The 24,045-nt window shown below is 33.9% G+C and overlaps 1 protein-coding gene across 3 annotated transcripts in view; it reads left to right on the forward strand.

Moving 5' to 3' along the window:
- Positions 1-23,031, forward strand: part of LOC113491938 — a 37,556-nt gene extending 14,525 nt beyond the window's left edge. For 2 of the 3 annotated variants that reach the window (XM_026869152.1, XM_026869153.1), the window contains 4 exons: positions 6,215-6,341; positions 13,997-14,314; positions 18,662-18,776; positions 19,516-23,031. In XM_026869152.1, the coding sequence (XP_026724953.1) occupies positions 6,215-6,341; positions 13,997-14,314; positions 18,662-18,776; positions 19,516-19,656 (701 nt within the window). In that variant the 3' untranslated portion in view covers positions 19,657-23,031. The remainder of the gene's footprint in view (positions 1-6,214; positions 6,342-13,996; positions 14,315-18,661; positions 18,777-19,515) is intronic. The other variant, XR_003400466.1, reaches the window with a different exon arrangement.
- Positions 23,032-24,045: the final 1,014 nt, after the last annotated feature.

A 24,045-nucleotide genomic window follows, 5' to 3' on the forward strand; every position in this document is an offset into this window, starting at 1 on the left:
ATTCAATAATAATAGCTTTTCACACGACTACGCATCAAAAGGAATGTTATGTTTTCAGGGATCATGTAGGTATATTTGGCTGTGGGTTTTTCCCCACATTTCCTTATTAATTTATAAACCGATTCAATACATGGGCTAAAGATAGAATCCTTACAAGACTCTCAAGGAGAAGCTTTATTTATTTAACAAACAAAAAAGCCGCTGCCATAAAACATGCTTAACAATTTTCGAAAAGTCACTTCAAGAAATTCAAATTTTTGCAGAGATAAACTTTTTTAACACTTCGAACACCTTTTTTACGACTATCTGTAAAAAAATCACTATCTAAAACTGTGTGTAATTGCAAACTGGCCGTAACAAAAAACGTGATAAATAATAAGTAGGTTAAACAATAAAAGATCACACCACATTTAATAGACAGTCACCGACTCAAACGGGTGTATTTACTTGCGTTATCAATGTCATTATCACTCACTAGATAGTAAGATCGTGTAATAAACGCAAACATTAGCGTCATCTAGTAAATACACCCCTTCGAGATAAGCAAGACAATTTTCATTATTTTCCCAAAAACCTCCGTTTAAGATACTTATGTGTGCGCTTTAGGAAGTTTCCTCAGTAATTACTTTAAATTTTAAGCTCGTAAAAGTTAAACTGGCATTAAAAATAATTTAATTATAGACTCGTAAAGGTGCTGTGAAGCTTATCTGAGGGCACGGCAGTGCCCCTGCCAAGTCTCGAGCAAAACGGGCACGGCCGTACCATCTTTTCTCGAAGCGATTCGCGGCTGTTTCGCCCCCCCTGTATCTTCGACGTGGACAAAGCTAGGAGTTTAGCTTTTCGGGGAATAATAGTAGGCATTAGAACAAGCTTAAGTTCGAAATTACATGCCAATTGAATTAATGGTTTAGGAGTTACGGTCGATCAAAGTTACACCATTTTGTCACTCACTGACTCACTGACAGATCATCAAAAATCTAAGGTACTTCTAGCAGACTTAGAAACTTCAAATTTTGCACCAAGATAGGTCCTTAGCCACATATAAAGGAAAAATTATAAAAACATTAAAAAATAATATGCCATAGAAAACAATTTTATATTTGCGGTTTGGCAAGAACATTATGTATGGATTTTGACTGCATTGTTAACTTTGTTCGTTGTTTAAGTACCTATTCAATTGGATGAATACATACATAGAATAGAAAAGAATAATATAAATGTAATACACAGACTATCATTAATACAAATTAATACATAAAATTCATAATTCATTAAATTAATAAAGCTAAAACTCCATTGTATTGCGATAAATATTGTATGCGCGCTCGATAGATGGCGTTGTACGTGTCTGAATCGCGCTATGGTTTCGTTACAAAGCGCAGTCTAAGTAGTACTTCAGAATAATTCGATAATTTTCATTTGATAGCGCCACCTGTCTATGAAAAACCATTTCGAAACTAAAAAATATTGTAGTGATAATTGATATTCGGAGAACTTTACGTGTTATTTAGTTTAGTTTAACTATAGTTTGTAAGTTAGTAGATATATAATACGTTGTTTTGTAATACGATGGTTACTTAATCATTGAAACAAAAAACCAAGTTGTTGCTCTGTAATAAAAGAAACAACGTTAAATGCTATTGCTTCAATTAATATTTTATTTTACAATGCTGCGCCTTTAGTTGCACAAGCTAGAGAGAAACCATATTAAGAGCCGTGCTGTCACCATTAAAAGCTATCCTTTGACAAAACGTCAAAGATGAACGCGCGCGTATTTAAAGGAAGAGCAAAAAGGTCTTACTTTACATATATATATGCATATATATATATAAGTTTAAGCTTGTTTACATTAGAAGTAACGAAGTCTCAGAGAAGAAACAAAAGAGATAGAGATAGAGAATGGGTTCTAAGCAAAACAGTAGCTGAAGTCCTAGAAATTATGACACCTAAAAAAAAGAAAGAAATACACTTACAAAAAATAAATGAGATCCCACCAAAAACATTAAATGTAAAAAAATGCCAAGTCTCTCGATGCAGTCTTTCCATCGTAAAAAGTTTTGAGATCTCATAGAAGCCAAGTCCTATTCAAAATATTTTGTAGTTATAAATCAACATTTAGTAATTGTATCAATAGTTTTCTTTATATTATAATTATAGTGACTTGGCAATGAGCACAAATTAAAAGCTGCTTGATGCCTGGAATTATGTGCAAATGTTACTGACGAGACCAGTGATCAGATTATTTGTTATGTGTGAATCATGATGGTCACTACCGACTACATGCTCCAATACAATAATTAAGAATACCTTACGGGCCATCGCTTTATGAAAGTAAATGAATCGAGAGTACACTAAGACTGACTGCCGTTGCCGAAATTCGGTTGGGACGACACGGATAAACCAAAAGAAAATTAATTTTGTGATATTAATGTTTACGCATGCGGTGTGTGTAACTTTCAACTCCTACAAATATGCCGTTTTATTTGTTTCTTCTTGTGCTCATTGCCAAGTCACTATAATTATAATATAAAGAAAACTATTGATACAATTACTAAATGTTGATTTATAACTACAAAATATTTTGAATAGGACTTGGCTTCTATGAGATCTCAAAACTTTTTACGATGGAAAGACTGCATCGAGAGACTTGGCATTTTTTTACATTTAATGTTTTTGGTGGGATGGAACATGTGTCGTTATATCACCGACGGATACTTGAAGCAATTTGACTTTAAAAGACGTTTGGAATATGTATCTGTCTCGACTAAACGCTTTTAAGTGACCGAGACAGCATTAGATTTAATGGCGACTAAAAACTGAATAATGTTTCAGTATTCAGCTAATGATTTTAAGTTGGTATATCGATGTTAGTGCTATCTTATTTTAGAACTGGGCCCACATTAATGGTTTCATATTCAAAAAATAAATGATTCGACTGTGTTCCAAATACAAAAAAAAAAACACTTGAATAAATTACTTTACACAGCAGCCCACGTCTGTTTTCGTATTTATCGTTCCATTTTGTTCCAAACTTATTTAATTAATTAACTTAAGCCGCAAAGAAACTTCATTACAAATTAAAACAATAATTTTCCAGTCTAGTAATCTGGATAGTTAATGCCCGTCTGAGGAATTCTGTTTCTAATCTCGATGCACATTTATAAGGTACTCTGGAATCCTAAATGTTTGTTGTATGAAGTCATCCGTGGCTTTCAATCAACTCTTTGTAGCGAAATTTTATTATTAATTTATCTTTCGTTCTTATTCTGTCTGTACTTTCATAGAATATTCCAGAGCGTTATGACTTCCAGCTACTTCGAACCGTAGGCAAAGGGCAGTCAAGCATTTCTAATGAAACACCTTTAGCTCACAACCGTTTATTAAACAAAAGTATGCAGATGGCATCAATATAACCGTGTGAAATACCTACAACACGGAACAATAATGATCTGACCATGCAAAATAAAAACAACACAATTGCTGACTGCTCTATAATAAACTCAATAATATAAGGTTAACGATGAATCAAAACAAATAGAGTGGCTACGTCATCGTGTCAAGGCAAGAATGACTTCCTATGGCATCGGAGCAATTCAATCAGACAAGCCATGCCGTTCTATACTTCTTAAATTAGTCCCCGATTATGCTTCGATTGAGTGAGAGCGTATGGCATAATGTGTACACGCTACGCACACATGCAAAAACATCGTACGATATGCGCCAGCCAATGACAGAAAGCGGCGTGGTGGGCTCGGCTCCCCACCACACCATCGGAATGCATAGTGCTAAGAACGGCACTGTTAAAAATAACTACCTGTTTGACAAGATAAACACGTTGTCAGATGACGTTCGAGGCCATTGCCAATTTGTGAAGGGCCTTGTGTCCTTTTTTATCCTGGTATCAATAACTCATCCTCTTTCCCAAAACTTCCTGATTTGACCCATTTTTTTTTATCAAACTTGTCACAATTACCGGTAAATACAACAATTGTATCAATGGAAAGACACACTGGTCTATGGAATAGTAGGTTCTCTAAAATTTTCCGATCCAATCATATGTGAGTAAACAGCTGATTGCGTGGACGCCACGTGAAACACGATCGCGCGTGGGTGACACGCGCATGCGCGCTGTATAGGACTAGATAACACTACTTTCCAAGTCACATCAGGACAGATGTTTACAAAATTGCAGAAAGATGGGCACCGCAGATAAATATAAAAAATTACAAATACTGTAAAGCTGCAATTGTTTAAAATTTGTTAATTTCATAAAAAAATTACTATAATTAAATACATGCGATTTCTATTTGGTATAAGGAATAGGATATAAGGTTTGTAAATAAATATTTTTCGCACAAAAAGTCTATTAAAAAAAACCCCATTTGATTACCCATGACAATTCTTTCTGGAAACCCATTTTTAAGGAAGTATTGCCCAAATACGGACACGCTATGTCGGTAACAATTTACCGAAGGCTCAAAACAAAACTTTTATAATACAATAAAACAAAACTCAAATTTTAAAACACTCCTTAAAAACTACAAAATCTTAGCCAAAAATACTACGATCTCGCGAACATCAATCGACAAAGACGGATGAGATATCGAAGACGATCTAGCCATTAGTTTTAGTATTCAACAGCTGCCTCCCACTGTGTAATAGAACCATCGTTCATCACTGGTTTCCAATAGGTGGGCTATCATTTATCAGTAGTCCGACAAAGTAAGAACAGCTGTTTCTGAGTGGGACACTTAAATTATGTTTCAATTCATCTTCAAGTGCTTCTGAAGAGTTGTTTAAATTTAATAAATAATATGTCACTTGTTTCCTTTTTACTTTATATTTTCCTGTAAGTTTTATGTTATTGAAAGGAAAAATGCGAAATAGCGCAAATAATATAAGCGCATTACTAGTGCTTTAGAATGATATATCACTACTTTTACTTGAAATCATTTTTGGGGTCTCTGACTTCTCTGAGAAGAAATGCTCAAACAAGTTCAGGAGTCCCCGTGTCCAGAACAATTCTAGCCAATAATAGTATACGAAATTGAGTATTCAATTCTATAGCGTTATAATGACGCGATTCAATTTCAGAATTCTGTGAATCTGTATAGATAGTGCTCGATCGAGTTACACTTTATTACGTCATGCACCTGCTTTCGACGATGCACTCAGCGGGTACTTGTGAACCGAGCATTGAGAACATTGTTATCCTTGTACCAAAATTTATCCTTTATTAAAATATTAAGTGATTCGCAGAGTTGAGTTGGCCCAGATATCTGACACGAAGAGGATTATTGGCAAAAATATCAATGGTTGCCTTAACTATAGATTACAATTAAATACTTAGCAATTAAGCGAGCTTACCCAAGTTTGACCGTATTCTACCTTTGGCCCTTTTAAAATACATCAGCGTACCCTATTAGGAATCCTCATGTAGACCCTGAATTATAAGTTTCTAGACTTCAAAGGGACTTTAACGAAAGTTAATTTAAACTTTTCACGTAACTATACAAGCTGTGTACTAACAATTTCTGTAAAATACCTTGTTATATACTTGGTCGAAACGTTTTTGTGGCGAGTTAAGCTGAAGATCGGTTAGAATTTGAAAGTATTCTATTCGCGTATATTGCTAGTATATCGGCTAGCCTGAGCCATATATGGAGGATTCTTTTGTCAAATTATTAGTCACTATTATTCAAGTGACCCGTTGTCCTTCTGTAATCAAATGTTGAAAGTAAAATTTGATCCACTTCGCGATTTACTATTGTCCTCAAATTTTGACGGTTTGATAATGCAATATTATGATATGACAGAGCTAATCTGATGCTGTAGCTGAAAAGGGAAAATACATCGTCGAGCGTTCGTTTGAATTGAAAAAAAGGCAATGTAAAAGCTTGCATTTGTTAAAATAATGGTTTTTCTTTTTTTTTACATAAATATACAGTAACAATTCTTACTGTATTGAGCATGCTCGTATTAATATCATAGGACAAAAATATAACAAATACTGTATTACGTATTTAGGTACTTTGCTCCAGACATTTTTCTAATTTAGAACATAAATCATTTTGTATTTAATAACGTCTTTTGTTTCTTCTTAATGATGTATCCGAAAACAAATGAATAGAAGTTAAATTAATTTTACGTTTGTCAAGCGACGCGACTGTCCATCTAAACGTGATATTTAATTAATTATTGTTTTTGTTGACAGGAGCGCTCAAAGAACACTGCAATAGGGAGGAGGACCTCCTACAAAGATGTTCGATGGCACTTCCAGTGCTAAGTTCCCCTGAAATATCCTTCGCACTCACAAGGGAAGAACTGGACAAAAGTTGCATGTAAGTATTTTCCAGAAGAAACGTCGAATATTGCTTTAATGAGTTCTAATTCATCGTAATTACATTCCGTGTATTACGGATGAGTTGTTAACAAAGTAACAAGTTAATTATTGTTCGAAATTCGCATTGGCTGGTTTTGCAGTACCTGAAAAAACTACTGCCACAGTAGTATGGAATTTAATCCGAGGGGTTTCGCAAACATTCTAGTAACATGCACAAAGACAACCAGACTCAGGATAAGCAGTCGTGAATAATAGTAATGCTTGTCTTACGCGGGGATTGAAACTGCGTCACGTCGCGGATAGGGGTTTGGCGTGGTGGCCTCAACCACTCGGTTATCTGTCCAGTCAAATTATGTTTTTGGGTGTCGTTAGATCAGATCCTGTGAATGTTTCACCATTTGATCATAAGTTCAGAACTGTAGGTGGTCAAAAAACAAAAAATACTTAGTATAAATTCAAAAGCTTCCTGTGATCACAAAGTAACAATAGCTACTACACAATTTCGAACTTTCCTCAAGTCATATTACAAAATCATAAGTACAGTGAAAAGTCCGAGAGTTAAGTTCACGAGCGGCGGCTATTTAATTTCCAATTACCCGAACATTCAGTGAACTGGCCGCTCTAGCCTTTTTCACTCCAGCGATATCATAGTGCAACAATCTCTCTCATTTACGCCGAACCAAGAACTTAGCGAGAGTAAGTTTAGTTAAAGAGTTGCCAGCGTCGGAAACGAGTAACTTTTGGGGCCTACCACTAGCTCTTAAATTAATATTATTTCAGTCGTGGAAGCGTGATAGCGCACTACGTGACGTAGAGCGGCATCCCTCTTCCACGTTTACGATAATATTGGTAAGACGTGGTGGTAGGCTCTCGACGCTGGAATGGCGTGGTCGGCACGCAGTTAGCTCATCTTAATTTACTACTCTTGTTTGCGGTAAATAGCAATTTGAAACTAGTTGTCGGACTTCACTCAGCGTTTCATAGAGAGCCTGAATAGCCAATGAGGCACTTCAGTGAGCTCGGGTCAGCAAACAATGAAATTACGGGATATTAACAAGTTTAATACTAGTAATTTTTTATGCACATGATGTTGTATGGTTTGAAACGTTTTGGCTGTAATCCAGGTGTATTTCTTGATCCTACGCAACGATGTTTACAGTAGTGTATTCGTAGAAATAAATAATGATGATAATATTATTATGATAGACGCCAGTGATGCCTCGTCTGTTTACTATGCATTTTTTGTTTCTGATGAAAACTACTACTAGTACTACTTCACTTTTTGCGAATCACCCGTGACTCATTAGTAGATATAGTAGTTTTTTGGTCAGGTCATAGTGAACGAACATAAGACGTTTCTGAATGTTTTTCAATTTTTATCCGTTTCGAGCATTAAACAGTCTAGCACCAATAACAAAAAATGTTTGAACCTCTTTGGAATAAAAAGCTGCTGAGCCAAACTCGATGTAATTGTCTGGACCTATTATAAAAATCGAGCAAATCTTGTAAGGTAAAAAAAAAACAAATTAAGAATTAAAACGTCAAGTTTATAAAGATATATTTTATTTTACATGCACGCCTTTAGTCTAAACCAGGTCTTATCTACGACTATGTATTCTTACATAAAGATTTAATGATATTTTTATAAACTGAAGCGTATTGGCGATATTCCAAGAGTATTTACTATGCAACGATTTCTGATACGTTTTGTTGTAATAAATAATGATATGACACATGCTCGCTTTGTGTGCTTTTGTATAGACGATATAGCAAAGGAAAATAGTGGACAACCGTGGTTGTATTGACACTTGAAAATGTAGATTTAAGTGAGATCGGATATTTGTGGCGTGGGGAATCACCGATTGATAAAGTAACAGACACCGAATTACGTATATATTTAATCTTTTAAATTGTATGACCGGCCTATCTTTTTAGGAAATACATTATGATTAAAAGACCTCCATTCATAATACTAAAATCAAAAACTCGATTATATTCAAAATCTTAGGATTACTTCCTTATCTCTAGAACATACATTTTGTTCAATGTTTTGCGAAAACGTGTGACACTGAAATCATTTTATCTTTGACAAAGCATTCATCATTTACGATAAGGAAATTTTATGAAAAGAACAGTGATTTTTTTAATCCTTCAATATTTTAAATAATTGATCCTTACATATTATAAAACAAAGTCCCTCGCCGCGTCTGTCTGTCTGTCTGTCTGTCTGTTCGCGATAAACTAGAAAAGTACTGAACGGATTTTTATGCGGTTTTCAACGATAGATAGAGCAATTCTTGAGGAAGGTTTTAGTGTATAATAAGTTTAGGTTTTGTGTAAACTGACGATATTACAGCGATATTAGTTAAACATGTCGGAAAAAATTAAGCCATTCGAGAGCTTTCATCGAGAACGCTGCCAAAACCTTTTGAGTTACAACAAAACAATGTATGGCGAGTTTGTACCTCTTTAATAGATCTACAAAAAAGTCCGCGGTGGTATATGTCTATCTTCCAAGGATAACCCACAATAACCATTTTTATGTGTTTTCTTAATACAGTAAAATTATTGGTTACTTACGAACCTCTTTTTAACAATACAGTATTAATCCTTATCCAAATAAATAAGTTAGATATATCATGCATGTAATATAGAACAAAATTGCCTTTTACACTACGCCAAAAATGTTAATAGGTAATGAGTTATCGTAATATTAAAATCTCCGCGCGAGAAATTAAAAATCGATGAAACGTAGCGAAGATATCGTTGGCATCTATATACTAATTGTACTATATATATACTAATTACTATGTATATACTATGTATGTACTATGTATATACTAATTGTTTGTTTGAAAGCGCTAATCTCAGAAACTACTGGTTCAAATTGAAAAAATATTTTTGTGTTGAATATACCATTAATCGAGGGAGGTTTTAGGCTATATGTATATCATCACGCTGCGACCAATAGGAGCGAAGAAAAAGTCATAACTTATATCTTCTAACCACGCAGACGAAGTCGCGGGCAACAGCTATCCTTATCCTTATCCTTATCCTTACATATTATAAAACAAAGTCCCTCGCCGCGTCTGTCTGTCTGTCTGTCTGTCTGTTCGCGATAAACTAGAAAAGTACTGAACGGATTTTTATGCGGTTTTCAACGATAGATAGAGCAATTCTTGAGGAAGGTTTTAGTGTATAATAAGTTTAGGTTTTGTGTAAACTGACGATATTACAGCGATATTAGTTAAACATGTCGGAAAAAATTAAGCCATTCGAGAGCTTTCATCGAGAACGCTGCCAAAACCTTTTGAGTTACAACAAAACAATGTATGGCGAGTTTGTACCTCTTTAATAGATCTACAAAAAAGTCCGCGGTGGTATATGTCTATCTTCCAAGGATAACCCACAATAACCATTTTTATGTGTTTTCTTAATACAGTAAAATTATTGGTTACTTACGAACCTCTTTTTAACAATACAGTATTAATCCTTATCCAAATAAATAAGTTAGATATATCATGCATGTAATATAGAACAAAATTGCCTTTTACACTACGCCAAAAATGTTAATAGGTAATGAGTTATCGTAATATTAAAATCTCCGCGCGAGAAATTAAAAATCGATGAAACGTAGCGAAGATATCGTTGGCATCTATATACTAATTGTACTATATATATACTAATTACTATGTATATACTATGTATGTACTATGTATATACTAATTGTTTGTTTTATTGTTTGTTTGAACGCGCTAATCTCAGAAACTACTGGTTCAAATTGAAAAAATATTTTTGTGTTGAATATACCATTAATCGAGGGAGGTTTAAGGCTATATGTATATCATCACGCTGCGACAAATAGGAGCGAAGAAAAAGTCATAACTTATATCTTCTAACCACGCAGACGAAGTCGCGGGCAACAGCTATCCTTATCCTTCCTTATCCTTACATATTATAAAACAAAGTCCCTCGCCGCGTCTGTCTGTCTGTCTGTCTGTCTGTTCGCGATAAACTAGAAAAGTACTGAACGGATTTTTATGCGGTTTTCAACGATAGATAGAGCAATTCTTGAGGAAGGTTTTAGTGTATAATAAGTTTAGGTTTTGTGTAAACTGACGATATTACAGCGATATTAGTTAAACATGTCGGAAAAAATTAAGCCATTCGAGAGCTTTCATCGAGAACGCTGCCAAAACCTTTTGAGTTACAACAAAACAATGTATGGCGAGTTTGTACCTCTTTAATAGATCTACAAAAAAGTCCGCGGTGGTATATGTCTATCTTCCAAGGATAACCCACAATAACCATTTTTATGTGTTTTCTTAATACAGTAAAATTATTGGTTACTTACGAACCTCTTTTTAACAATACAGTATTAATCCTTATCCAAATAAATAAGTTAGATATATCATGCATGTAATATAGAACAAAATTGCCTTTTACACTACGCCAAAAATGTTAATAGGTAATGAGTTATCGTAATATTAAAATCTCCGCGCGAGAAATTAAAAATCGATGAAACGTAGCGAAGATATCGTTGGCATCTATATACTAATTGTACTATATATATACTAATTACTATGTATATACTATGTATGTACTATGTATATACTAATTGTTTGTTTGATTGTTTGTTTGAACGCGCTAATCTCAGAAACTACTGGTTCAAATTGAAAAAATATTTTTGTGTTGAATATACCATTAATCGAGGGAGGTTTAAGGCTATATGTATATCATCACGCTGCGACAAATAGGAGCGAAGAAAAAGTCATAACTTATATCTTCTAACCACGCAGACGAAGTCGCGGGCAACAGCTATCCTTATCCTTACATATTATAAAACAAAGTCCCTCGCCGCGTCTGTCTGTCTGTCTGTCTGTCTGTTCGCGATAAACTAGAAAAGTACTGAACGGATTTTTATGCGGTTTTCAACGATAGATAGAGCAATTCTTGAGGAAGGTTTTAGTGTATAATAAGTTTAGGTTTTGTGTAAACTGACGATATTACAGCGATATTAGTTAAACATGTCGGAAAAAATTAAGCCATTCGAGAGCTTTCATCGAGAACGCTGCCAAAACCTTTTGAGTTACAACAAAACAATGTATGGCGAGTTTGTACCTCTTTAATAGATCTACAAAAAAGTCCGCGGTGGTATATGTCTATCTTCCAAGGATAACCCACAATAACCATTTTTATGTGTTTTCTTAATACAGTAAAATTATTGGTTACTTACGAACCTCTTTTTAACAATACAGTATTAATCCTTATCCAAATAAATAAGTTAGATATATTATGCATGTAATATAGAACAAAATTGCCTTTTACACTACGCCAAAAATGTTAATAGGTAATGAGTTATCGTAATATTAAAATCTCCGCGCGAGAAATTAAAAATCGATGAAACGTAGCGAAGATATCGTTGGCATCTATATACTAATTGTACTATATATATACTAATTACTATGTATATACTATGTATGTACTATGTATATACTAATTGTTTGTTTGATTGTTTGTTTGAACGCGCTAATCTCAGAAACTACTGGTTCAAATTGAAAAAATATTTTTGTGTTGAATATACCATTAATCGAGGGAGGTTTTAGGCTATATGTATATCATCACGCTGCGACCAATAGGAGCGAAGAAAAAGTCATAACTTATATCTTCTAACCACGCAGACGAAGTCGCGGGCAACAGCTATCCTTATCCTTATCCTTATCCTTATCCTTACATATTATAAAACAAAGTCCCTCGCCGCGTCTGTCTGTCTGTCTGTCTGTCTGTTCGCGATAAACTAGAAAAGTACTGAACGGATTTTTATGCGGTTTTCAACGATAGATAGAGCAATTCTTGAGGAAGGTTTTAGTGTATAATAAGTTTAGGTTTTGTGTAAACTGACGATATTACAGCGATATTAGTTAAACATGTCGGAAAAAATTAAGCCATTCGAGAGCTTTCATCGAGAACGCTGCCAAAACCTTTTGAGTTACAACAAAACAATGTATGGCGAGTTTGTACCTCTTTAATAGATCTACAAAAAAGTCCGCGGTGGTATATGTCTATCTTCCAAGGATAACCCACAATAACCATTTTTATGTGTTTTCTTAATACAGTAAAATTATTGGTTACTTACGAACCTCTTTTTAACAATACAGTATTAATCCTTATCCAAATAAATAAGTTAGATATATCATGCATGTAATATAGAACAAAATTGCCTTTTACACTACGCCAAAAATGTTAATAGGTAATGAGTTATCGTAATATTAAAATCTCCGCGCGAGAAATTAAAAATCGATGAAACGTAGCGAAGATATCGTTGGCATCTATATACTAATTGTACTATATATATACTAATTACTATGTATATACTATGTATGTACTATGTATATACTAATTGTTTGTTTGATTGTTTGTTTGAACGCGCTAATCTCAGAAACTACTGGTTCAAATTGAAAAAATATTTTTGTGTTGAATATACCATTAATCGAGGGAGGTTTTAGGCTTTATGTATATCATCACGCTGCGACCAATAGGAGCGAAGAAAAAGTCATAACTTATATCTTCTAACCACGCAGACGAAGTCGCGGGCAACAGCTAGTATTGTATAAAATACTTTTTTGTTTCATGACAGAGAGCCATAAATGTAGTGCCTGAAACTTGGAACAGAATGTACGTTGAATTTCGTAATAAGACTTAGTAAAGGATGGCAAGGATTCCTAATTTGTTGAACGTCGTGTCAGTATAAAGAAATTTGTAAGTTCTACAAACAAATTTATCTTTGCAACGTTGAGACTGGCAAGATCGGGCATTAGTGTCCTTAATATACGCAAATTGTATTTATTTAGTTTCCCTGCTGAATTTGTGCAGTTACCGGGAGATATCATGGCACCAAATTGTCCGATCTACACTGTAATTGATTAAAATATAATTATAATTTCTCGGTTATATGATTTAAAGGATCTAAGAATCTTAGTTTCGGTTTTGAAATATAATTTATGATGTGGGTCGTAATTATTAGCTATTATTATGTAAATATTTACTGCTTCATAAATCACAAATTCCTCATGAGGAATATTTTCAAGGATGTTTTTCACTGAAAAGTTTGTACTCAAATAAAGCCTGGACTGAGGTTTCCATGGCTCCTCGTTGCGGCCTTGAGAAAGGGTTGTCAATGGCATTGGCGACAGTTTATTGGCCTACCCTTGATCAGATATTAAATTGGAAGGGTGCTGAGAAAGGACGAAAGTATAAAGGACCACTTCAACCTAAATAACGTTATAATTAATTAATTAGGTGGAAATGTCGATGATGTTATCTAAAGGATTCTTAGTGTATAATTCCACTTCAGAATGTTCGAGTGTGTCTGCGGTATAGAAATAAACAACAAAGACACCCCTTTGGAATTATCAGAAATGCTACGAATATTATTAACGATCTGGTTTTTGCTAGGCCCGTAACTTGAATGTTTTGGGGAACTAGCGCCACGACTTAAAGTATTATTATTTTAGTTTTTGATGCGTGACAGCGCACAATACCATATAAAGCGGCATCTTCTTTACACAACTCTAATGGCTTTACTTATAGATATTAGATGTAGTAGGATCTTTGTATGGAAAACAAAATTTTAACAAAATCCTCTTGTTACAGAGAACTCCGAATGGGCATCAAATGTATAGACAACTACACAAACGTCTGTATGGAGAAGCAGGAACAAGTTGTATTCCGTCGAATTTATGCCGGCATCACCGACGTGGTCCAAGATCTTTGCGCGAGGGGAAAGTACCAAGACGAGTACTTGAAGCATGCTGACTGCGTGAAGAAAGTCAGGTCGGACTATGAGACATGCAGTAAGAACTACGAGGTGACGCTGATGACCTTGGGAAACCATCAGCAGGGAGAGCAGTACCAGACTGATCAAGCTGCTCTCGCAACCAGCCATGAAGATCATCTGAGAACTGTTTGTTGGTGAGTGGAAGCTTTAAGAAGTTGCGATAGTTCTTGAATATACTTAGAAGTCCTATTTGGGTCCTTAGGGTGGTTTTTTGAGATTTGCTAAAACTGATGGTTTTGCTATGTTTGCTAGGCTTTTCTTTGTTAAAAAGCTAACCATTTACTACTAGCAAAATCTTTGCAAAAGATGAAAGACTCTGAAAGTTCAGTTGGCCTCCCATGTTTAAGAAAGATTGACTGTATCCTTCAAAGTTTGAAGTTTCAGGTATAAATACTCCAAATGGAGTTGTATGTACACATTAGGTACTTCCACAAGTATCTTGGTCTGGTCGTTAAGACTACACTCACACCTAGTAGTCGTTACTGAGATACTAGAGAGACCGTTATTTCATACGAGTCAATTGTTATCAAGTAGGCAGACTGTTAGAACATTATTATCTGCTATCTTCCTATTCCTAGATATTTTGTTTTGCATTGTTGCATCGATATTTCTGTGAACTTAAAATTGGGGTTGAATGAACCTCCTTGGTATATATTTTGAAAACAAATAAAACCTTTTTCGTCATTTTAATTGAATTGAAACAGATTGAAAAGAGTGTACGTATTCAGATTCCTCAATAGTTTTTTTTTAAAGGTGTGTGTTGAGTTATAACATAAATTAAATGAACAGTTGAGCATTGTCGTTGCCAACAGTACGTGAGTTACGTGACGCGAACAGTAGTAGTTTAGTTTTCTTCGTGATTTTTTACACTGTTTATAATTTGGATAAGATTTGTGAGTATGTAAAGAACGTTTTAAGGCACTTGACAAATGATGATTTTCAGTTTGTCTCTACTAAAGTGCTTAATATCATTAACCGCGGTCTAAAAACAAAATTGTGTCACATCGACACAAAACTCGTATAGCTTATAACATTTTGACTCTACAATGTATGAACAATAGTCAGGTCTGTATAAAAAGTTACAATGCACGAATAATTAAGTATTACAAAAGCTACAACCAGTGCTGTACGTACAGCGCTCTAAAAGTTCCCAACAATTCCCGCTTTTATTTGAGTTCAGGCACTTATAGTAGAATCCATACTGATAAATGCAGGCTTTTCGTTAACTGCTTTAAGTGCGACGTTCGCCGACTTACTAGAGACAACATTCTACAAATTGTTTTGCTCGGAAACTTTCTGAGGCTTTTCCGTGTGCGGTAGCGAGGAAAATTCAAATCTTGTTGACACATTCGAATTAAATCTTGCCTGAAGTGCCTGAATAAGATAAGAAAATCATACATTGCGGATTGTTTCGATGTAGTCAAGTTTCTGACGTTAACAAGATGTATATCTATGTGCTCTTGATATAGGTATATGTAAGCACTTTTACTGAGGAGTTAAAAAATAATTGAACAGTGTTCGGTAAAAAATATTGCGTGCTTATAACACTTCGACATTACGAGTTGATTTTAGATAGTCACGTAATGTCCTAGATTCCATTCGACACTATAGCTCAACCTTAGGCGAAAAAATACATTAATATGTATTATAAATCTCGTGTAGATCCACATTATACGGAACGTGTCGAACAAACTCGCTTGTATCGTAGTCTGCGTCGCCGATTCAAAGATTAGTATTTAGTTTTTTGGCAACGCACAAGGCCGATATCCATTGGGAATTAACGCGCTCACATGTATTATTATTCTTACAATAAGATTTTTTTGTAAAAGAATTCGTGTTTCGTCTCTCCGAATATCCCTTTAGACAAGGCGTCACTCAATTTTAAGTTCCGCAAATTAAACTGTCATGAAAGTTATCAAGAGAAGTCCTAGAGAGTCGGTACTTCAAAGAGTCGGGTAGAGTCCTGAATATTGAATAGTCCGCGTTAGTAAAATATTCAACAAATCGAACTGGCTCCCAGCCCCACGAACTAATTACTTGTCTGAGGCGTGATTTCCACTGATAATAATACTTATCTGTACCAATTTACATGTAAATTAACAACGCCCGGCCGTGGTTCGTGAGCCAGTCTACTTTGTAATATAATTTTTCTGATTTAGATTTTGACTGAGTCTTTTATTATATAAAGATCGCCCTGAATGGAAGTCAAATATTCCGTCAAATTAAGCTTGATGTTTACGACCCGCGGCAGTATTTGAGAAGGCGGGCTAAATTCAATATTTTTTTCGTATATTATTCAACTAAATGATCTCACGTTCATTAATTTTATCGGGTTTACGTAAATTTGGGGAATTTGCGGGATAAGCTGGTGTAAGATGGCTGTTCGGAAGACATTTTTCTGCGCCCTCGCCTAACCATTAAACACTGATTAAGATTCAGTTTGGATTTAGTGGTGTACTTAAGAGTTTTTCGGTGTGTTAATGACGCCTTTATCCCAGTCGTTCCATACAATTGAATCTACAATTTGTCGCTCATTTGTTGATTTGGGGGAAAGGAAAACGATGTATTTTCTGTCTCAGTTTGTCTTAATCTAATCTTGACATTAAGGAGCCGTTTTATTCGCTGTGTTAATTATGTTTTCCAAGAATATACCCCGAGTATTTTTATGAGAAAATTATTTACATCGGAACGTTTGTGTGTTTTCTAGTTAAAATATTCGTTCACTATCAGAGGATTTATACATCGCTGCCCATGCACTGGCACAATGGAAAGATGAACAAAAACAGTACTATTTTCACTCGAAAAAAAAACTGACTGCTGCGCGAACTATGCTGACTTTGGTCGAATTATATCGCGCAATTTATTATTTTTAATTTTATGCTCACTTTGTTTTAACGGAATGTCTGGAATATTTTTTTGTATTAATGGTTCAAAAGTATTTTTTGCCGATTTTTAAAAACTCCCGTTTATATATCGATTTTAATTTTGCTTTGTGTTATTGTATCACTTGTTTTTTGCAAATTATAATTCGATTGCTTTTTAGAAGAATAGGTATTTGACAAAAAATACTGTTTCTTCCATCAGAAGATATCCCAAAAATATTGGATACATATTTTTTCTTTCATCTTGTAAATAAAACATGAAGGAGATACTTTAATTTAAAATCTCATGTGACGTCACTTCCCAGCTTTCATGCTTTTTACTAGCAAGTGATGTTTTAAGCCCCCACTACCATACCTAAGTGTTCTTTATCTTCTTTCCTTTTTAATGAATACGTATTCTATCTGAGATATCTATCTGGGAAATCTATCTACAGACTAAACAGATTTATATAATTAGATTTAGTCAAAAACCCTATTTCTTTTCATAAGGAGATCGGTAAATAAAAAAATATTTTTTGCTATAAGAAAGAATACGCTTCAAATAGGTTGTTTATAGAACATCAATACTACACAGTACCCTCATTAGGAGCACGGCCTTAAACACGAGATTGGTTTATTAGGCGATCGAACTTCAATGTACTGTGCCTCTAAGTGGTATCAATTTGCCTCATATTGTCGAATAAATAGGGCGTGTCAATTTGTCATGAGGTTTTATTGTCTGGTATATCTCCTTGTGTATTGAGTGAACTGTTTAGTTTTTCTTTATATAATTTGCATACAGTCGGCAACAAGATCATAATATATATTACGTACTTTATTAATTTATTATTAATTTAAATAAAATAAAAAATACAAATAATTATAATAAATTAATTACAGTAACAACATTTTATAAATATTAATACGAATAAAAAACTGATAAATGTTAATTTGCGTCGGTTAGTTTTTTTTTATTTCTACGTATTATTTTCTGTAGGCTTATATTTACTTTCTTGTAAAAGACGTCGTTAGTAGCCTTCTCTCGCCCAAATAACGAAGGCAATGTCAATTTTGCAAAATAACACAAACGGCTATAAGAAAATAATTCTACTGATATTACGATTCTACGCTTAATAATTATTTCTGAATTTTCGGAAGGACAGTCATTTGTTTAATTATTAAACTGTCAATCAAAATATTAAAATGGTTGCCGCATGCCAACTGTCAACCACGTCACACGTGATACGCTCAAAAGCTCAAAGCTTCATTCTTCATTTGAAGAATTTATCCATATTATTTATTCTCAATACCACGAAAAGAAGGCGGGAAGGTGGTTTATTAATAATAATAATTTTAGCTGAAACTACTGAAATTACTGGAAGTTGTGTACCGTCAACTAACAAAGTGTGGCCGTATAATTATAACGGAGTTTATTTTCTCTTCTAAAGCACTGAACTTTAATAACTGTAGCAAATTCTGATCCGAAAGTTCATTAGGCTCCTTCTATGCAAATGGGGCGATATTTTAAATTAAAAACTATCAGGGATTTTGGACCTTGTATTCTAGGTGTTAGGGGTGATTTTGTTGTTGATGGTCGTTTAATTATGTTGTTCCTTTCAGTTCATTCCAAGAGTACCTGATGTGCTCTGAGCAGACGGTGTATAGATCCTGTGGCGATGAAGCCGCGTTGTTTACCAGCGCTTTCCTCAAGCGTATGGCCTCAAATATTATTAAGGTTTGATATTTTAATCATTTTATTTTTTCTAAACTGATTTTAACGGTACAGGAAGCATTTTAGTCGATGTTTTACTTCGATTGGCAAACAATCGATTTGTTTTTGGGGAAGTGGACATTCTAAGCATCAAACATAATGAAATCTGTAAATGAAAACAAATATAATTATTGATTGTTTCTTAATGAAGTTTGTGCAAATATTTATTTTCACGCTCCATCTTCTAAGATAAATAATTCGAGTAACGTATCGCGTTTTAAAATTTAATGTAAGGTTTAATTCTAAAGTGCACTGGCGGTATTACATTTGTACGAGACTGAAAGAGAGTTCTCGAAAGTTCCGAAACTTTATTATTTCTTCCACAAAATCACGAGTTTTCTGAAGCCAAACAGAAGGAAGCACAATGTCGTGATACGAAACTCTTCCTATTTCGTTCGTGACTCCAAAACTGCGGGTAGCGCTGTAAATTTTTATGTGTCCTATAACGACCATCTTGTTTTCTTCAGTATTATAAGTAAAATATTTTTCTATGATCATTTATCATGGAAACAGAAAATTGTATTCGTACAACAACTAACTCTAAAATTTATTCTTTAAACTCGAACTTACTTGCTTTCTAAATTTTGATTTTTGCATTTTAAAAAGAAAAACATGCGCTCCTGATGCTAGTGTTCAATTTTAATAATAATTTCGTAAATCTCACGTTGAAACACAGATTTTAAAACTATTTCCTTCTTTTCAGAATTTCTGCTTCGAATACAACGGGCAGGAGTGCGGGCTGCCAGACAAAAGTACGCATAATTCCCATAATGTTCTCCTAATCAGTGTTGCAAGCCTTGCGCACTTAGCATTTTATGCATCTGGCAACTTAGTTCCCACGTAAGTTTTTTTATTTAAAGAACAATGCAGAATTTGAATTTAGATCGCTGTGCGGTGTGAAATGCCAGTACGAGTTTGTCAATGACTGATGCAATGTGTATTGAACTGTAAGAATTGAATGCGGGTGAATGTAACAGTTCCTCGGTTATAAACCTAATAGTTAATATTTATTGTAGGTTTAGTTTATAATCTCATTGTTTTACGCCTTTTTCATCGTCCATTGTAAATCTTGTATGTAGTAACTTATGAGCACTGAGTGTTTTATGTAAATATTCCACCGTGTTGTTGCCAAATAATTGTAGTCATTGATATATTGCGTGGATCGCATTACTTAACATTAGTGACCCGACTACAGTGTTGCCAACGCTAATAAATTGAGATTATAAATTGGATAATCTATTGTATATCTTACTGAATCCTCCTTCGATGTTATACGACGTCAATCGATTTAAAAATCTTTGACGTTTTGAGATTTTAACTTTTTACCTTCGTCGGGTTTCAGTTTAATAAAATTTATGTGGCTTAATGTTATTGTTGCATTGTATAGAAAAATATTTGAATTGCTCAACAAAAATTAAATCATTCTCTTTGAAATTACTCCATATTGTATCCAGTATACTCTTGAAATTATTAAATGTTATTTTGTTGTATAAATGTATGTTTTTTTGTTAAATATAAGTACTTATTATACATAGTTAGTAGATAAATATTCTATAAGGATGTCAGTCTTTATATTAAGCTCAGAACATCCTGTGATAGTATGTAAGTAGTTAAAAATATGTAAAAATGTGGCAAAAAATGTCTGACCACGCAACTTTGTGCAGTCATCAAAAGTCTTTTAAAAAAAGGAAAAAGTCTCACCTCTTTACAACATTGATATTTAAATAAAAGAGTTTTTGTTCCTTGCCACAAAAAAAATTGTCACATCTTCTTGGTTCAGAATACAAGCAAACAAACTATAATTGTTTCAAAATGAGGTTATATGGCAAAAAAAGTAAAAACTTCTTTAAAAAACTTAGCCAATGACTGTACACTGTTTAGCGATAGTCATACACATATTTAAAACTGTTACTAGAACATTATAATTGTTATCATTTTTGTAGATATAATATTGTTTTATTTATAAGTATTAATATTAATTATAGTCATTCCTCGTATACTTTTATAGCTTTTTTTATTAACGTGAAAAGCATAGACTAGGAGTACCATAGACAAATATATAAAAAAAGAATTTACTGGGCAACACTGCTCATATTCGGAGATTATAAAGATCACCACTTTATGAAGTATACCTTATACGTATTATATTTAATCATCTTTTTCAACGCCTACACTGTATTACATAGTTTTATTAATTGATTTTTGCACACGTTTCTTCATACATTAATCATGTCCTTAAAGTTAAAAAAAAACAACAACATGTATATAAATAGTGCAGAATACATCAAACTTTGTATTCACACCACATTATGCAAATGGGAAATTAGAACCATCCTATATAATAATGAAAATATGTGGAGTAAGGACGTTATTAAAAAGTGCGTCAACACTTTTGTTTTGCACTGAGTGCAATACTAAATAAGATTTATTTCATGAATGTGTTACCATATTATTTAGGTGAAAGTGTAGGTACATTATTCACTTATACACGTGTTAGACACACCCAGGTCATATTCTAAATATTCGTACGTATTATGCATGAAAATCAACTGATGAAGTCAGGAAAATTGGTTAATTCCGAAATCCTTAACTGTACTTGCCATACATTAATTGCACTGATAACCAAATGGTAAAGGTCATGCCATACGCACAATGGGCCGACTTGGAGCCTAGGTGCGGAAAAAGGAGCCCATCACCAAGGTCATGCCGAACCCGCTGTGAACAACGTAGTGCGGATTCGATCCCCGGATCCACGAAAGCTTGTTCTAAGTCTAGGTGTCTTTGTGTAAAATTGGCATGTATATATTTTTTTTGGAAATATTAACTCATTATTTATTTTCATGGGCAATTGCTATGATTATTTATTATTTGTCTAGTGCGCTGTCACAATTTGCACAACTGAAACAAAAGCAGACCGGAGAAACTGTGTTTTGAATATGACCGGGGTCTGTTTTACGAAATTGAACGATAATTACGAGTATCACCTACATTAAATTAATACTAAACTGTTAATAGATTTTACTTATCAGAAAGTAATCAAACTAACAATTCTTTACACAAATAACGGTGCTTCTTTATTTAGGCGACTTGAGTCGCCATTTTATTTTTCAATCTTGCCTTAAAAGTATAAGATATGTTAAGGAAAGAATAAATACTCTTTGGTCAACTCCGAAGTTGTCATGATCATGTAATAGATACGTAAGTTTGAGCGTTTAGTAGAGATGGCTCCGTTTTCAAAACCACATCAACAACAAAGTTTAAAACAATTACTCAAAATGGTATACCATAATAACCTGGAACATACTGTAATCGTTTCTTGAGCTGAAAAAAGTCTATATTCTGTACATATTATTCTTGCTTCACGATACTTTTCTGCCTTAACAAACTCCAATATCTAACCATCCTCTTTACCCTAACATTAGTGCACCCAAACTGTAATATATGTAATGTGAAGAACGTTATCACAATATAGATATAAAATATCTACATATCATTACCCTATGGTTTGTGTAGACTTGTCTAACTAAGACTAAGGATGCATAGCATTGTATTATGGTACGGAGTCAGGTCTTTGGCACAAGCGGCGACGCAAAACTCTTATAACTTCTGACTCCAATAGATTACCAAAGAGGTTTTCATAGTTATCGGGTATTGGCAACTTGCATTGCTTTCGTGTGCGAAAGAATTGAGTAAATGCTTTGTTGAGTCAAAATGAATATGCAAAGCTCTAAATTAAGAAAAGGAATTTATTCGAGACTGTTCGACTTGCTTTTTACACGTGTTGATATGACAACAGGCGAATTTTCTTTGCTGTTTTTACTATGACTTAATAATTGTGTACAACTGTACTTATACGTGTTCACAGACCACGTTTGTCTCGTAATACTAATTCAAAATATTCAACGATGACCGCAGCTTTTCATACTACACATATCTAACATTATTTGAATTTGAAACTCAACCTGAATTTGTAGAATATCGAAATGTTTGAATATAATAATAATTTTATTCTATTGCAACTTTTACTTTCATTTGGAGTTAAAATGTGTTTTCATTTTGTCTTAACACTGCTTACTCCGTACCATACATGATAGTTTGTTATAATTATTATATATTTTATATGTTAGAATACTTGTATCCACTAATTAAATGATGAATGTAAAAGGCATAGTCTTTTAGAGATTATTCGTCAGTCAAAATAAAGGAGTTGAGAATTGGTTTTGTGGATTTTATTTACAAAAAACGCGTTATTTAATTATTGTAATGAATGAATGAAAATGAAAATTGGAAATTATTGAAATTATAACATTTGAAAGCCTTTGATCTTTGTGTTGTAAAATGTCTTTGAAGTGTGTTGTTTGAAACAAACTTATTAAAAAACTAAACAAAGGAAAAGCTTCTGAACACAAAATCAGATAAAACCATTCAAGAAGAAAAACAATCGCTTGGCTGACCAATAAATTTGACAATTTTACACACAAACTTATTTGTTACTAAAAAAGACCGTAACAGTAACAGCCATTGCTCAAAACTGATCTTGTTATAATGCCTACAGAAATACATCACCTGTGAACATTACATTGCTATCACTGTTCAGGGATACTGCCTGGTGATGGTCGGACCGACAAAGGTACCTCAACACAGTAATCGTCTATTCAATTTGTGTACGACACCCTAACAACATATTTTGCATCAAACGACATCATTGTAGTTTATCTGAATACTTAATGGATTCCACTTGTAAGTGCAGTTTGATGTAAAAAGCAGAATGAAAGAGTTCCGAATAATACTTAATGAAAAGGTTCTTAGCCAAGAGCGAAGCGCAACTACACAGCAGCGCAATATTCCGTGAATAAAATAAAACGGCGCTGACGACAAAATGTGCATCGGATGCCGGCGAAAACGAAAAACTCGGTCAGATCTGACCAAAAAGTTTCTACTTCAGACTCTATTTACAAATAAAAAACCTATGAGAAGTCGTGGCTTGTCTTTGTGTCTTTGTCTGCTGACCTTTTGTGGATCAAACTTTCGTACAATACAAAGTTCCATTAGGTGAACGCTCTAGCCTGGTACGTATCCAAGAACATACGTTTTGCGAGCAGGATATGATCCTACAAAGATCTTTTGAAGTCAAAGTACCTTCACGATTTAATGTTATCAAAAAGCTGATACGTGTACCTTTTCCTGGAGATTTTACAAAGGTTTTTGATAAACTCTTGCGTTTGTATATAAC

Source organism: Trichoplusia ni, chromosome 3 (assembly GCF_003590095.1).
Source record: "Trichoplusia ni isolate ovarian cell line Hi5 chromosome 3, tn1, whole genome shotgun sequence".
Taxonomy (NCBI): Eukaryota; Metazoa; Arthropoda; class Insecta; order Lepidoptera; family Noctuidae; genus Trichoplusia; species Trichoplusia ni.